The following is a 15,599-nucleotide window of genomic DNA, read 5'->3' on the forward strand; positions in this document are numbered from 1 at the left end:
AAGGAACATGTCTTCCAGGAGTTTGGATGAAAATCCAGGGATTAACCTGGTCTGGGTCATGTGCCACCACTAAAGTCAGGGGATGTGGAGATTAGGTAGGGTCACCCACCTGAAAACATTGGGACCAGTCAGGATTATTGTGACTTTGCCTGGAGTGAGTCCCCAAAGGAAGGAGCATTAATGGGCACAATAGGGAGATAGATGGGTAGACCAGTATATGGTACAGTGTGTTTTATGCTAAAATGGGGGAAAATAAAAGGTGCCAAGGGAGCATGGAGGAGTACCAACCCTAGCTGGGATTGGGCCAAAAGTGTTCCTGTAGGTGTAATTAGAATAGAAGCATAGGTGATGTTGCATAGATTCACACAGGCCTCCAAAAGTGCATCTTATGTCATATGGACATGTTATAATTCTGCTGTCTGAAAAACTTCTATGTAGTGGTAGAAATGTTTTGTGTCCATGCTGCTGCTAATGTCTCTGTCATAGAGACTCACAATGTACTTGAGCAGATGAAAGAAAGGCCCTCAGATGTTCTCCCCATGATGGAGATTTGCTTTTATTCACTTAACCCACATTGACATCCTGTAGCACTTCTCATGGAACACCCTTGTGGAAATGCCTGTGTCAGGAAGAGAATGAAGGCGTGGGAGTTAGGAGAATAGTTCTTTGTACTAACTGGACACCTCAGGAAAGTCTGAAGATTTTGGCCTAAATGTCAGGTTTGGGCAATATGACCCCACTGGGTCCATTTGCCCCTGATATTGAGTAAAAGCATGATGTTTGTTGTTACATTCAGGGCAGCATGCCTGCAACTGCCTCTAGGACTGTCTTCATCCCCACTCAATGTATACCTCATGTCTTAACCAGGAATGGCCTGGGCTTTGGGGTTTCTGGGCTGCTTAGGCTCCTCTTCCTCTGGCATGGACCTTTTCCACACAGCCACACCAACATTCCTGCCTTTTCTTGAACTTGATATGTTCTTCTTAGCCTCAGGACTTTTGTACACATTGTTCTCTGAACAGGATGTTCCTCTTACTCCGTTTCTGAAACCCCCTTTTGTTTAAGAAGTCCTCCTCTTGCAGTGGGTTGAGTAATGCTTCCCAAAATTCACGTCCACCTGGGGCTTCAGTATGTGACCTTTCTTGGAAATTGTCTTTGCAGTTGTAATTAATTAGGTTGATTTGAGATGATCCTCTATTAGGTTGCCCCTCAATTCAACAGAGCTGGGGTCATGGGAAGAAGAGTAGATGATTCACAGACACAAAGGGCTGATGGAGGCAGAGCCTGGTATGATACAACTATAGGTCAAGGAAACCAAGGATTGCTAGGAGCTACTCAAGGCTGGAAAGAGGCAAGGAAAGATACTTCCTTTGAGGCTTTAGGGGGTAACATAGCCATGAAGGCACCTTGACTGTGGACTTTTAGGCTCACAATCATGAAAGAACACATTTCTGTTAAGTCATCCAGCCTGTGGTACCTTGTTCCAGCAGCTCAGCAAAGCAATGCACCATCATTCTATTCTCAGCTCAAAGATGCTCCTTACATGAGGGATTAAACTTGCCTTTTACACACTTACGTAGCATCAGGTTCTTCTCTTCTGTGGCATTTCCAGTACTATTGATTTCTTACCTAGTGTCTGCTGCTAGATGTGCAGCATCTTGGCAGGCAGAAAGGAGCCTGGCACACCTTTCTCAGTCACTTCTGTGTCTACTGACTGGCAGAGTGCTTGTCAGTTTGATGAAAATTGTGATGAGAAGGCAAAAGGTTGAGGGATCATCTCATTTGATCCACTTTTGTACTGGAATTGTATCTCTTACTGATTTTGCCAGCAGACTAATTTTATATCAACTTTTCAAAAAGCACCAATTTACAGCAATGCCTGGAAGGAGTTACAAGACCAGATACAAAGAACTGGCCTCAATTTAAAAGAAAATCATGAGTGCCATTAATTCCTCTTCCCCAGGCCTTGACCTCAGTGTTGAGATAGAGAACACATAATGACAGAATTAGGATGGGGAGGAAGAATAGCAGAGCCTGAATTTGATGGTGGATGATGGGCAGAAGATATGTGTGTATATATAATATATAATATATATATATATATATATATATGGAGTGCTCTAAGCACACTCACACAACCACTTCAAGAAATAGCCATTGACCACCTAGCATTGGTCAACATGTTTAAATAACAAAAACCAAAAAGTCTATTTTTCATTGTACTCAAATTACTTCCTTATGAAATGACAAATTGGGACATTGCCTGACTTCATCAGGGATATGATTTCATTGTGTGTTAGGACTGCACCATCCTAACCATGCTTAGCTTTCTATAACACCATGTGTCAGATATGCTTTAAATAAATGGCATTCTTATCTGTTAGTGTACAGTATCTTGTCAGTTATATTTTATCTGTATTACTTAATGATCTTCAATTGGCACTTTCTTCTGCTTTCTAACTTCTTAAGCAGAGCCCATGTACAGGTGGGAAATGCAGGTACAAGAGGACAGAACAAATTATCTCTGGGATACACAACACAATTTCAAGGCTATTTATGTAATACTTTGGGGATGTTCTCTTAAACTCATGCCTGTTATCCGTGGGTGATCCAGAAACCTGGCCATTATTAATAGGAAAGGAGGCACCCAATGACACTCTCTGAGTCAGAAATTTTTCCCTGTGAAAATAACATTTCTGTTTTGTTTTCTTATATTCACAGTCTATATTTCAAATCCTTCATCACTGACCAGAACTGATGGTTGAAAACAATAATTTCCTATGCTGTTTTAAAATAGCAAATGCTGCCTTTTTAAATGAAATTTTATTCTTAAAAAGTACATTGTAAATAGAGAATATCACCCTTGGATATATCTCTATCAGTTTGCAAACTATGAGATGAAGGATGCTGGATCTGATTTTACACAGGGGGTAACTCCTTAGGCTTCAGGGCCTGAAATTCAAACTCCATTGTGCGGCATAATTGAGGCCATTTTATTTCATTTCAGTGTGGAGAGTCAGGCCAAATTTCTGATTTTAAAAACAGGAGCAAGGAGGTAACAACCCTGTATATATTCTAAGTTGGAAATGTATCAGATGATTTCTAGCCCCCCGTGCTGTAGACATTACCTCACCTGAGTCCAGGGATGGGGCCAGACTCTGGCTAGAGATCTGTGAATGATACTAGCAGCCCCAACAACTTGCTGGACAGTGAGAAATGACCGTGGCTGTCTTTATTAAAATTAACCAAAGGCAGGTGCTGAGTTACATCCTTTCTCAATAGACAGTATGAGACTAAAGCTGTCTCCACCTCCCAGCTGCTCTTCGGAGCAACTGGGCAAAGGCTGTGTGTGCTATAGGTCTACTGCCTGAGAGTGTCTTACCAGAGCTGGTCATGAATGTGTGAGAAGCTCCAGGGTTGGTCTTTGCATGTGATTTTTTACCCTGTCCATTCAGTCAGCAAAGCAAAGCAGCCTTGAAATGCTACAAATAAATACTTGAAGTTTCTGGGTTTCATATAACCCCATTTTTCTTCTAGGGATTAAATGGGAACCAGATGAGAATGGAGTCATTGCCTTTGACTGCAGGAACCGAAAATGGTAGGCAGTAGTCAAATCACTTTTCTGTTTTGTTTTGTTTTGTTGTTTTCTTGAGGTGCTGGGGATGGAACCTGGGACCATGCACATGCCAGGCAAGTTCTCACCACTGAGCTACATCCTCAGCCCCTTCGTTATTTTTTAAAAAGAAAATTTGAAGAGAGGCCAGGAGTCATTTTTACTTAATTTCCCCTTGACCTAGGTACATCCAGGCAGCAACTTCTCCAAAGGACGTGGTCATTTTAGTTGACGTCAGTGGCAGCATGAAAGGACTCCGTCTGACTATCGCGAAGCAAACAGTCTCATCTATTTTGGATACGCTGGGGGATGATGACTTCTTCAACATAATTGCGGTGAGTGTACTCATTCTGTGCTTTTTTCACTTTGGGCCATTTGCATTGTTACTGCTGTTGGATATACAGTGCCTGGAGGCCAGGGCATGAGGTCATGTGTGTGCACTGAATCAGGGCACCAGAGGAACTTCCAGGGACTGGAGATGCAGCTGAGCACATTAGCTGCCCTGGCCTAAGCCCCTTTCATCTGGAAGAACAGTGCCAGATTTGCTGTTCCGGAGAGCCAGCCTTTTTAGGACCTTGGGGAACAGACAGAGCAAGATCTTCCTTAAACTGCTACGATTTCTCACATGCAAATGAACCTTCAACCAGATCAGCCTGTTGACAATGATAGTAATGATAATTAGGATGAAACGTGGAGAGTGGTTTCCAGCTCCAGACAACCTCAGTTTCTGAAACAAAGATGGCATTTATTAAGCTCCTACTCATTGCTTCACTCTTCATATTTGTATCATCTTCCCTCCTCACAGCAACTCTTTGACATATTCTCAAGAGGAGATGTTGAGATAAGTGTTAGTAACTTGTCCAAGGTCCTAGGACTGAAGTTAGAGATCCACAGACCAAGGTAAGGCAAGGCAAGGCCTGAACAAGTGACATGTGGCCTGGAAAGAAGGACTTACTAAGATTTCCGTTTCCAGAACTTTTTCTTCTTCTCAGTTCTCTGGGTGTGTTTATCATATGCCCCTTACGGCCTTCCCCACACACTTTCCAAAGAATGTAGCTACAAGGAGCCTGATTCTTCTCCATGACTACTCAAATGCTCCTTTGTGGTGGACACAGGCTCTTCTGTTACCTAGCTGTTTAGGAGAGGGGGTGGGGACAGTAGGCAATGGACGCAGTGTGATAAGTGGCACAGAGTCTAGGTTTTGGAGTAAGGACTAAGTAAGTTTGGAATGGGGTTCTACCACGTACATAACCAGATCTTGGGGCAGTACTTTACTCTGTGCCTCAGACACTTGTATTGTGAAGCATGTGCACTCAAACTGCCCATCCAGTTGCTGCTGGGATTCTGAGCTGATGTGCAGGCCATCAGGCCAGGGCATGGGATTCTCTCCACAAATGGTAGGACATTAAAGAAGAGGATGCTCCGGCAGTGTTGCTGCTGTGGTATGCAGTGGCAGACTGTTATCATAGAGCCCTGTGTTAGGGCAGCCTTCTGCATCAGTGTGTTCTCTAGGTTGAGGGTGCAGGTGTTTGTTTAAGTGACACTGAGATTGCAGGACAATTGCTCGAATGTCTTGCCTACATGCTTCTAATGAGACTCTCAGACCAAAGGGCACAACTGTGAAGCAAACAGGACTTTTAGCTTTGGGTTTTACAAATCCCTGAAGAGAGGGAAAAGAAAGAGAACATTATATTCCTGGTGTCCAAAGGTTAGACTTTGGATGCATGCCCAACCCCTAGGATGGTGCTTGGTAAACAGTAGGGGCTTAAATATCTACATAAGCAGATGCCTATGTAGAGTGCCCACTGTGTGAAGCCCATCACCATGTAGTTTATCTCATTGAATTTTTTTGCCCCAGCTCTTTCTGTGGTGCAGAGACAGAGGCACCAAGCAGCACAAGGACTATCTTGAGGTCACACAGCCAGAAGTGGTGCAGTGAAGCCCTAGCAGGTCCAGTTTCACCATGTGTTGCTTCTTGTACAGAAGTGAAGAGAATGTAGCAGGTCTAGTCAGCCCATTTTACTATACAGAGATATGGTCCAGGGGACAGCCCTTTGGAAGAAGGCTTTCAGAGAGCAAAACTCTTGCATTTCCAAACAGTAGAAGTTCCACTGGCTGCCAGCTTCCTTGTGACTATGTGAATGTGTTCTGATCCCCACACATCCTGAGGCACTCACAGATAAGGAGCAGCTAATTTGAGACTATCTTCCTTATTAATCTTTAATTACTCATTACAGAAGTATCAGAAATTCATGTAAAAAAAGAGCTAACTAATTACTTCATGCATCCTTTATCAGTCAGGATTTATTGTTCATTTAACAAAACCAATCGATAGAAATAATCTATGTAAGTTCATTAAGATATACAAACAGTGTCAACTCAATAATGAAGAGAGTATGATTAAGATAATTAAAAGTAGACATGGTATGTACTAAGGAACAGTTAAGAAAAAAAAAAACAACTTTCCCTAAATTTTCCTCTTGTAGAAAGAAACACATTGGAGGTCCCATTAACCCTCACTCCACATCTGTTTGTTAGTTTTCAACATAAGTGATCAGCTTCAAGATTATTTACATAATTGTTTGACAATTAGAAAGATACTCTGAACTTTTTATTTGAAGCCTTTAAAGTAGACTCATGAACTCTGTTCCCCTAATGTGTAAGGAATAGACCAGACTATTAATGAATTTATATTAGAAGACCAGGGTTGTAAAGGAGCCATTAATTAACAGTAACTTTTCTTGTTGATTACTTTTTAATGTAAGCAGCATATGTAAAAATTTTAAACAAGTCAAAAATGTTTTCATCCCCTCTCCATTTGGCACATATTATTCCAAATATTTCTTTCTATATGAACTCACATAATTTTTATATAAAAATAGGACCATGTTTCACAGAATATTCAGCAATTTGCCTCTGTTCTCTTAGTGCAATTAAGTGTATTTGAATACCAGGACATCCCATCACATATAGATGACATCAAATGTTTAACCAATACTCTCCCTAACCCCTTTGCTCGGCATTATGCAGTTACAGAGTTATTTCCTACTTAAGAGTGCTCCAGTGAATGGACTCATCAGTGCATGAAATGCACCCAAGGGAATTAATGTATATATTTTTGCAGAGTTGAGTATGTTTTTATTTAATAAAATACAGAATTGAAATTGTCGCACCAAAAGGAATGCACTTAAATCCTACCAGGATGTCTACCAAGCAGGGTATAAAGGTTTTTTTTTTTTTTTTTCATACTTACCAACAGTTGGAAGACCCTAAATAATACTAGATTCATATTTAGCAAGCTTTTATTTGCATTCCCTCAAATAATGTCTCCCAGTCCTCAATGTGTCTCACCAATTTTGCCTTGCTGAGTTATTTTCCTCCATCTCTTCCTGCTGTGTCTGTCTTGCTTGTTTGCTCTCACAGTGTAGTGTATATTTTTCCCTAGTTTGTTTGAAATGCTCATTCACTTCCTGTCCAGAGGACCATCCAACCACAGGTTGCTACAAGTACAGGGGGATGGAATATTTTCCCTTCCATCCAGAATGTCTTGCAAATCAGTTTGAGTGCATTGTTCTTGTTGCTGGATTCCATTTACGGGAGAGGGCATTACCGCTTCACCCTTCATTACACTGCCAGCCTTATCTTGATTGCTGGGTAGATGTTTGAGGAGACATTTCAGTGTTTTAGAGAGAAGGTAAAGAATACAATCTTTATTTTCAATGTTGGAAGTCATCATGCACTGGAAGGTTTTGTTTGTACAAATCTAATTTGGCATTTTCATTCGATTTTCAGTGTTATAATAGAGGAGGATGGGAGATTTAAATACTTAGAAAAGACTTTCCTCAGCCACTCGAGTCAATTTTACATATTTTATTTCACTCATTGTGAAGTGCATCATATATTATACTGAAAATCTTCTGACCCAGATCTTTCCAGAGAATAAACATAAAAGGATAATATTAAAAATTGTTTAAGTTTTGATGGGCAGGGTATTGCAAAATCTATCTAAAACTAATGAGCTAACTGATTGAATTATGGAAGAATAGGTGAAATATGAGAGTGATTTTGTGCGGTCGAAGTTAAATTTTAAGGTCAAACCAATGGTGCATGAAGAGATGTCTCTGACAAGAGAAAAGGCATATTTTTCTGATTCACTTTGAAGTCTAACTCCAAGCCATGCATTAAATGAACAATATTATCATAAAAATAAGGGTGCTAATTCTGTCCATGGCTGAAACATGAAAAATGATTTTACAGAAGCCTAAGTCATGCATTAAATGAACACAGCATTAACTGGGTTGATATTGTGAAATCAATTTAAATGCCTCCTGCAGCCCATGTTTGTGCACGTTGGAATACAGAAGAACTTTATTTGCTTGTTCATCCCGGAACTTTCTGGTGCCCTGGTTTTAATTTGCAAAATTTTCTTTAGAACTGTTTCTCCAGTGCTTTGCCTGCTGTGGATTTGCTTTTTAAAGTAATGGATTCCACATTAAAAGTATGAGGATGGTATTTTCTTTCAGTGTTCATTTGTTTTGTACTACTAATTATGTCCAGTCGAGTTTCAAATTACCTAAAAAACTTTTGTAATGCAAAAGATCCCTGGGATGCCTTGTGTTGGTGAAAATATTGTGGGTTCCTCTGCTTCATTACATAATCCCTACACATTTTCATTCTAAAGGTTATTTAATCAAAAGTGCACCAATAAAACCATAAATATATTTAATGGAGTCTCAGCAATTTTGCATCAGTTTCTTACATTACACGAGCATGCCAGCATTTTAATAATATGGGCTTTTTGTGGAACTTTGGATTCTCTAAGACATACTCACTTACTTTCTTTACTTTTTGTTTATTTATCTGATTTTTGAAAGGGTTAGAGGTTCTCATCTTATTTTTTTGACTCTGTGCCAGCTTTCATTTTCTGGCTTTGTTCCTAGTCTTTCCCATTAGTGATCTTCTCTATAATTTTGCCTTTTCCTTTCTTTGTTCTGATTGATTCATTCAACAAATATTACTGAGTGCTCAGTGTTAAATGCTGGGACTGCCTTGGTAGACAGGTTGTCTGGCCTCATGGCCCTTGAGGTTTTGTGTATGAGCACTGGGGGTTGGGGGGTCAACCAGGAAGCAGGTGTGGTCAGTGCAGTCTTGGAGAAAGGAGGCAAGAGGACACATAGACATAGGGCATACAAACATGTAGAGACTCAGAATGGCTTCTTGGAAGAAGTGATAATGAAGCAGGCACTTGAAGCTAAGTGGCCGTTAAGTATATGTGATAGGACACATAAGGGAGGGAAGGAGGAGAGAGTTAACAACTCAGGAGAAAGTGCCATTTGCAGGTTATTGGAACTCCACCCCCAGGAATTCATTATGTCAGGAGCCCATTGGGATGGGGGTGAATGTGGAGGGAGAGTGGGTCTGATGAGTACTGGCGAGAAAAATGGGAATTGATTGAGAAATTCAGGTAGATCACACAAGCCTGGTCAGCTTTGTGGAGGAATGGGTATACCATCTGAAGGCTATAGAGGCAGGTGGAGGAGTTTCAGCTTCAGGAGGATGTGCTAAGACCTTTCCAACAGTCCCTCCCTTTTTAGCTAGATCTTCCCTCATCCTTTTTCTAGGCCACTGATGGCCCATCTCCCAAGAGGCCTGAAAGCCACACTGCCCTCATTCACCAAGTAAACCTTCCAACACCCCACAGGGTTCAGACTCCTCCATATCAACCAAAATCCAAAGGCAGCTGTCCTCCACTGGCAGGACTGCAGTGTACATGAGCCAGTGGATAATAAAATTCTGCCCTGTTGTGGAAACTTGCATGAATCTTGCTGGGAATGTCTGCCCAGGTACTGTGTTTTCAGATCCTTCTCTAGAATATTCTGGCCATTCACTGAAGGAAAGTTAAAATTTACCTTTCCTATATTAGTTCATCTTTTTGTTGTATCTGTAGGCAATGCTTGCAGAGATTGAACAAAAGGAAGGAAAGGGCATGTAGTGATGTGCTTTTTGCCAGGGGATAGAACCTCAAAAAAAGAGTAGTGGGAATGTTGCCTAACAGCCTAGGTGGACTGTGTGTTTATCTCAAGCCTGGTTTTACTTTTGTATGGACCACTGCAGCATTACAGATAAGCACATTTTATTATGAAAAGGAAAAGCAGACACTATCTTCAGAGGTCAAGAACATATTCATTTTCTAATAAAAGTCATCATTCATGATGATGATCATAAGCAAATTTAGTCAGCATTTTATGTCCTTGGTACATGTTAGGTGCTCGTTAATATTCAGTGAGCAAAAGAAGAAATGAAGGATTCCATGGTAGATGCCTTCCTGGAAAGAGATTTGGCAGTGAACTGCTCCACTGTCTTGGCTCCCAGTCAGCCAGAGACTGGGATGCTGAAAGAGCTCAGAATGTGGCCTGGAGTAGGACAGGGTGCTGTAGGTATCATAGCTTCTGTCTTGGATTTAGACAATCACTTGTGCCCAATGGCATAGCACTTTGTCTCCAACAAATGTAGCGTCCATGCTCTCCAGAGTAGGCCATGGACACGTGACTCCTATTCCCAAGAGTGATCACTTTACCATTGCCCACACCACTCCCTTCCTCCTCAGCTCTGGAGGGAGGGCGTCATCTGCTGGTATCTCTCTGTCTATACACGTCCCACTCACATATCCACCTCCATCCTTTCCTGTGAACTGTTTGGGTATGTGTATGCAGTTGTAGTCTTCCTTCTCTTCCTTTCATGCCCAGCTCCATGCTGACATCGAATGATCTCATTTCATCCTCACAGACTTTCTGTGAGGGACAGTGAAAATCTAAGTGTCCCCAGCACAAAGACTGAGGATCAGGGAGCTGTGATGCCTTGGCTAAGTCATCTGGCTAATGTGCAACAGAGCCAGGGCCGACAACCAGGCCTCTCTATCTCAGTTGCTCTATTTCTACTGCACTACCCTTGTGTGAATCAGAGAAGGAAAGAGGAGGGGAGAAGAAAGCCAGTAGTGACCAAGCCCCTGGGGGTTATATGGCAGGTTCTAAGATCTGAAAGTGTTTGAAGTTCCTTGTTCATCCCCTCAGCATGTGGCTGGCCAGCTGGACTGGACCCTCTTCAGGCTGCCAAGCCCTCTCCTGTCCTTCCAGAGAGTCTCTCATTGCCCAGGAGTTTTCAGAAATGACTCAGTATTTTGGCAGCAGGAGAGAAGGTTGAGTGCCTCTGAAGGGTTGAGTCCTGGGGAAGGGAAGAGGTAAAATTACACAAATCACAGAGGACACTCTATCAGTGATGATGTGCATCATACCCTCCTTCCTCCTTGGACCACTGACATCAGCTTGGTTCCACAGGGATGAAGGAGGGCTATTTCTAAGGCTGTTGTATCCAAGGACTAGAGGTGACCATATCTTCACTGGAAACTGATATGGCTGTCCTACATCAATGTTTCACAAAATAGAAATGTAGGGAATATCTACAAAAATATACCTGCTGAAAGCTTTCCAACTGGAGAGCTGCTAGGGATTTAGAAGCAGGTCCATGTGCAGGGCATCCTTGGCATCCCCTCAGGAGTGCAATGAGTATGTGCAGCTGGCAGGCTTCTTGGTGCAGCTGCTGGGTGTGCACTGCTTCCTCCCCTCCACATATGGCCAAGCCCTGCTTCCCTCAGTGATACAGACCAGATTGCTGGGCATAGCTCTATCCTGATGCAGTCAGGGGAAATTAGAGAACTGCAAGCTTGGATGATGTCCCTAACAAGCTGGCTGGGGTTCAGAAGAGCAGATTCCTCTACTGTGGCCATGGCACACACAGTGACAGAGAACATGGTTCTGATTACTGCATATGTAAGTCCCTGATGAGGGTGGGAGCTTCTTGGTCGCTTCCCTTTTGAATGCCTTCCATAGCTACCCCCTCTCCCATCCATAAGCATCTGCATTAGCAAAGCACTTTCAGCTCTGTTGCCTCACTGGATCCCTACAGGCCCCCCCTGGAGGATAAATAGAAGAGGAATTGGAATAAGAATCTGGTATCAGAAAGATTTAGTGACTTCCTCAAGGCTACACAGTGAGTCCATAGCAGGGCTGGACTCCCTGTCCTGACTCCCACTTTAGACTGTGCAATCACAGGAATCAACTTTGAGACTATGTATTAGGTAGGATGTTGATGAAATTTTAAAAACTTACCTGGGAATGAAGGAATAAGAGAAAGAAGAGTCAAGGTGGGAACCTTAGGTAGGAAAGTTTGGAGCTATAAGTCAGAGAACAACTAAGTTAAGGTTGCAACTGCATAGAGGCATCTAATATGTCCTACAAGGAGCCAAGAGGAGGGCAGCTACAGTCTTGGTACAGGGCTCAGTGGTGGTATGGAGAACCATGCTGCCTCCATCTTCTTGTTCTGTCTTCCTCAGGCTGTGCTTTTCATTCTTTTATTGTTACCTCATGGTTGCACAATGTTCACTGCAACTCCAAAATAGCAACCTAAGGATGAAGGAAGGAGAAGGTATATATAGAAGAGTTTTCCTTTAATGGTAGGAAAATAATTGATAGAAACTGCCCAGAAAATTTCCCCTTGGCTAGAACTGAGTCACCTGGCCATTGACCACCACACATTGCAAGATGGAATTTTGAAAGCAGGCGTCTGGCAGAGGGAAAAAAATGGGAGACTGCTATCAGCTGAGAGTGATTGAGCTTTAGGCTGTAGAAAAGGGGTCACTCTGAACTGTTAGCCAGCAAAGGAGGTGAAGAAGAGAAGAATGGCTGTTTTCTTAGCAACTTCCAGTGTCCCTCAAATGTGGATGAGAGAACTTTCATGAAGTTCTTTTTCATGTTGATTTGTACAAATGCTTCCTGGAACCTGAGGTGACAATGCATTTGTAGACTAAAAGTCACACTCCTGTTTCTCTATGGCTAACTTCAGAATTGCATATATATAATTTTCTGTATGGTCCATCAGAGATTATTTAAGTTCTAAGATTTAATAAACTTTTTCAAGTGCTTTTGTATGACTAGAAACAAAGATTAAAGAGGGGCATAAGTTAGCCTGATGGGAAAAATAGGGGCTAGAGAGGAGACATTGGGGACTTTGAGATTCTGAAGTGAGTGGCTATAATCTCAGTTTGGTCATTTGTGCTCTTCCTCAGTTTCCTCATATGTAAAGGGTGATTGATTGGAAGTACTTCCCACATGAGGCTGAGTTAACCTGCAAATGATGTTTAGCCTGTGCCTATATGAAGTAAGTGTTTAGAAACAACCAACTTCCAGTAGTAGCTGTGCCATCTCCACTCCTGCTCACTTGGGAAGCATCTTTGCATGTGAAGCCAGAGGCATCCCAGTCACTATTGCAGCAGCTGCAGGTTTGTCCCTGAAGTGTGTCCAGAGTGATTTTCCCAAGCTCTTACTTTATTTTGCTCACACCCCTGCTCACAGCCCTGCCATAGTCCTTGCTGACCATAGTTTAAAAGACCAAACTCCTTAGTCAGTATTTATTCAAGAGTGAATATAAGAGATGGTTCTGGTTTCTTCCCTGAGGAACACTGGGCTCCTTTGGCCAGTAAAGAGGAAACACATGATGCTTTCAATAAATAAATGGTTGGTGGGTGTCTACCTTGGGGCCAACCCTGTGCCTATTGCAGGAAATACACTGAAGGACCAGGCATGGACCTTAAGGATGTTGTCCCAACTTATGGTGGGGGATCCAGGCAATAGGAAACTAGAATTTAGAGAGAGTATACAGGACAGAGGCCTAACCCAGTCTACTATGCACCAGAAACTTCCTCCCAAGGAGTGGTAATGAACTGGTTAGAGCATAGGCAGAAAGAAGCCAGAGAGAGTAGAAGTCAGAGGCAGGGCTCCAGGCAGAGGGCCCAGTGAAGGATATTAGAAAGAAGGGATGGGATATGCAGAGGAAAGAAGGAATATTAGGTCTGGACAGTACACATTTTGGAGGAGTCCAAATGAGTGGAGATACTGGAGTGATCAGCAAGGCCTGGTGTCTGAAGCCATGAAAAGTCCTGGGAAGGCTCAACTGCAGAATAATGGGAAGCTGCAAACAGGATTGACAAGAGGTGACATGATCTGAATTGTGTGTCTTTTTGGTACTGGAGTTTGAACTCAGAGTCTTGCACTTGCTGGGCAGGTGCTGTACCACTTGAGCCATACCCTTAGCTCCAGATTTGTGTTTTGGAAGGACCAGCTATCTACAGTGCAGAGAATCAAGCCTGATGAGATAAATGAAGATAATAACTATCAAATATCTGTTTCCAGGTTGTATGCTTTGGACATATTCTGGGTAGTCAGAAATGAAAAGTGAGAGACAGGCATTGGCAAGGCAAAGTGGATGGTATCAATGTTCATGAGGAGTGACATGACCAACGTCCCCATGCCTGCCCAGAGTGACCAGAGAGCATAAAGACCTCTCCTTTCCTCCATTCTGTCCCCACATGTGTCCCTGGGTTCTGCAAAACCAGAGACAGGAGGTGGAGCTATATTCAGCCAAGTCTGAGATGCCCATCCAATGCCACTTACTCTGTGGTCAGACATGGCCAGAAAAACTTGCATGGCTGTTCCCTGAGTAGCCACCCCTGAAGAATGGTCAGTTAACAGCATGCATCCTGAGCCTGCCATTCTCCAGCATGTGCTCTTCTTCCTCAAACAAGAAAATAATCAAATTTGACTTTAGCTCTTAATTCCAATTGTGTGTCAGGTTACTCATGGGAAAAGTCACTTTATCTGAATACATTGAGCCTGTGACTATGCTGACTTTTTTGTATATTTGTGTCCTTCAATTATTAACTGGTACCCTTTGGGTCCTTCATTAAATGTTTCCTCTTGGTTGTGTCTTCTCTTTGCAGTATAACGAGGAGCTTCACTACGTGGAACCTTGCCTGAATGGAACATTGGTGCAAGCTGACAGGACAAACAAGGAGGTAGGGGCTGATGCTAGAGATTATTTATAATAGATCTGTTTTAACTCTAAACCTCATCAAATGAGCTGTGCATTCACTGTGGCCCTCAGAGCCCTAGGGTGTGTAATATTTACTAAGAGGCACACATAAAATCATGACTCTAAATAATTACATTTTGTTTAGATGTTTCCTAGTTCTGAATCAGTTATGTTGGCTATTTTTTTTCCTCTTGCTGAAGCATAGCCTATATGTGCCTGATACCTCTTTTGACACTATTGAAGGAATATGGTTCTTACTGAGATTTCAAAGAAAATTGAATCTACTTATTACCCTGATTGTACTTGTTATAATTGATTGAATCATCCTGGGGGCAGCTGTTGGGGTAATTTTTCTCTATTAGAAGGTAAGCTTCATGAGGAGAGGGTTGGTTTGGTTACTATCACATCCAAAATGTTTCAAGAATTGCCTGTTCCATAAGTAATGTAGAATAAAAGGAAGATGTGTTAAAGAAGAATCTTAGGAAATAGAAGTTTCTCTTCCAGTTAGAGCCTTCTAGGAAAAGTCTTAAAATAGAATTCTATGAAAATATATAATTTTCCCTTTGACCACCTTTGAAGTTATCAATCTAACCACCACAGTCCCATTATTTCATTCCTATAGGAAAAATTGACAATTTAAGTGGGAGGTATGACTGTGGCTAGAACCCTCTCATCCCCTGTGTGACTCATAGCTGCCATTGCCCATGTTGTTTTGCTAGATATGAAATGCAGGGCTTCCGCCTGACAACCAGAGAACTGAACCCCAAGAGGGGTGCTAAGTGCAATGACCAAGCTGGGTTTCTCTGGGGCACTGGGAAATGTGCTGCAGAAAACCCTTGGCTCAGATGGGGAGTGGTATTGGTGCTATGTTAGAGGCAGGCAGAAGAAGCTTAGTTTGGTCATTTCTGACAGAGGGAACAACAGAGAACTGGGAGAAATTCATTCCATTTGGAAGGCAGAATAAGAGTGAATATATTAGCTTCAATTTTGGGGGATAAAACACCACAATATTCACTTTTAGGAGGGAGAAACAAGGATATAGTAGTTCAAAGAATAAGTATAT

At 42.2% G+C, this 15,599-nt stretch overlaps 1 protein-coding gene across 4 annotated transcripts in view; it reads left to right on the plus strand.

Annotated features, from left to right (window-relative positions):
- The window catches only part of Cacna2d3 (calcium voltage-gated channel auxiliary subunit alpha2delta 3), a 903,262-nt gene that overhangs the window by 421,547 nt on the left and 466,116 nt on the right, over positions 1-15,599 (plus strand). For all 4 annotated transcript variants that reach the window (XM_074043965.1, XM_074043966.1, XM_074043967.1 and 1 more), the window contains 3 exons: positions 3,538-3,598; positions 3,798-3,948; positions 14,445-14,519. In XM_074043965.1, the coding sequence (XP_073900066.1) occupies positions 3,538-3,598; positions 3,798-3,948; positions 14,445-14,519 (287 nt within the window). The remainder of the gene's footprint in view (positions 1-3,537; positions 3,599-3,797; positions 3,949-14,444; positions 14,520-15,599) is intronic.

Source organism: Castor canadensis, chromosome 10 (genome assembly GCF_047511655.1).
Source record: "Castor canadensis chromosome 10, mCasCan1.hap1v2, whole genome shotgun sequence".
Lineage (NCBI taxonomy): Eukaryota > Metazoa > Chordata > Mammalia > Rodentia > Castoridae > Castor > Castor canadensis.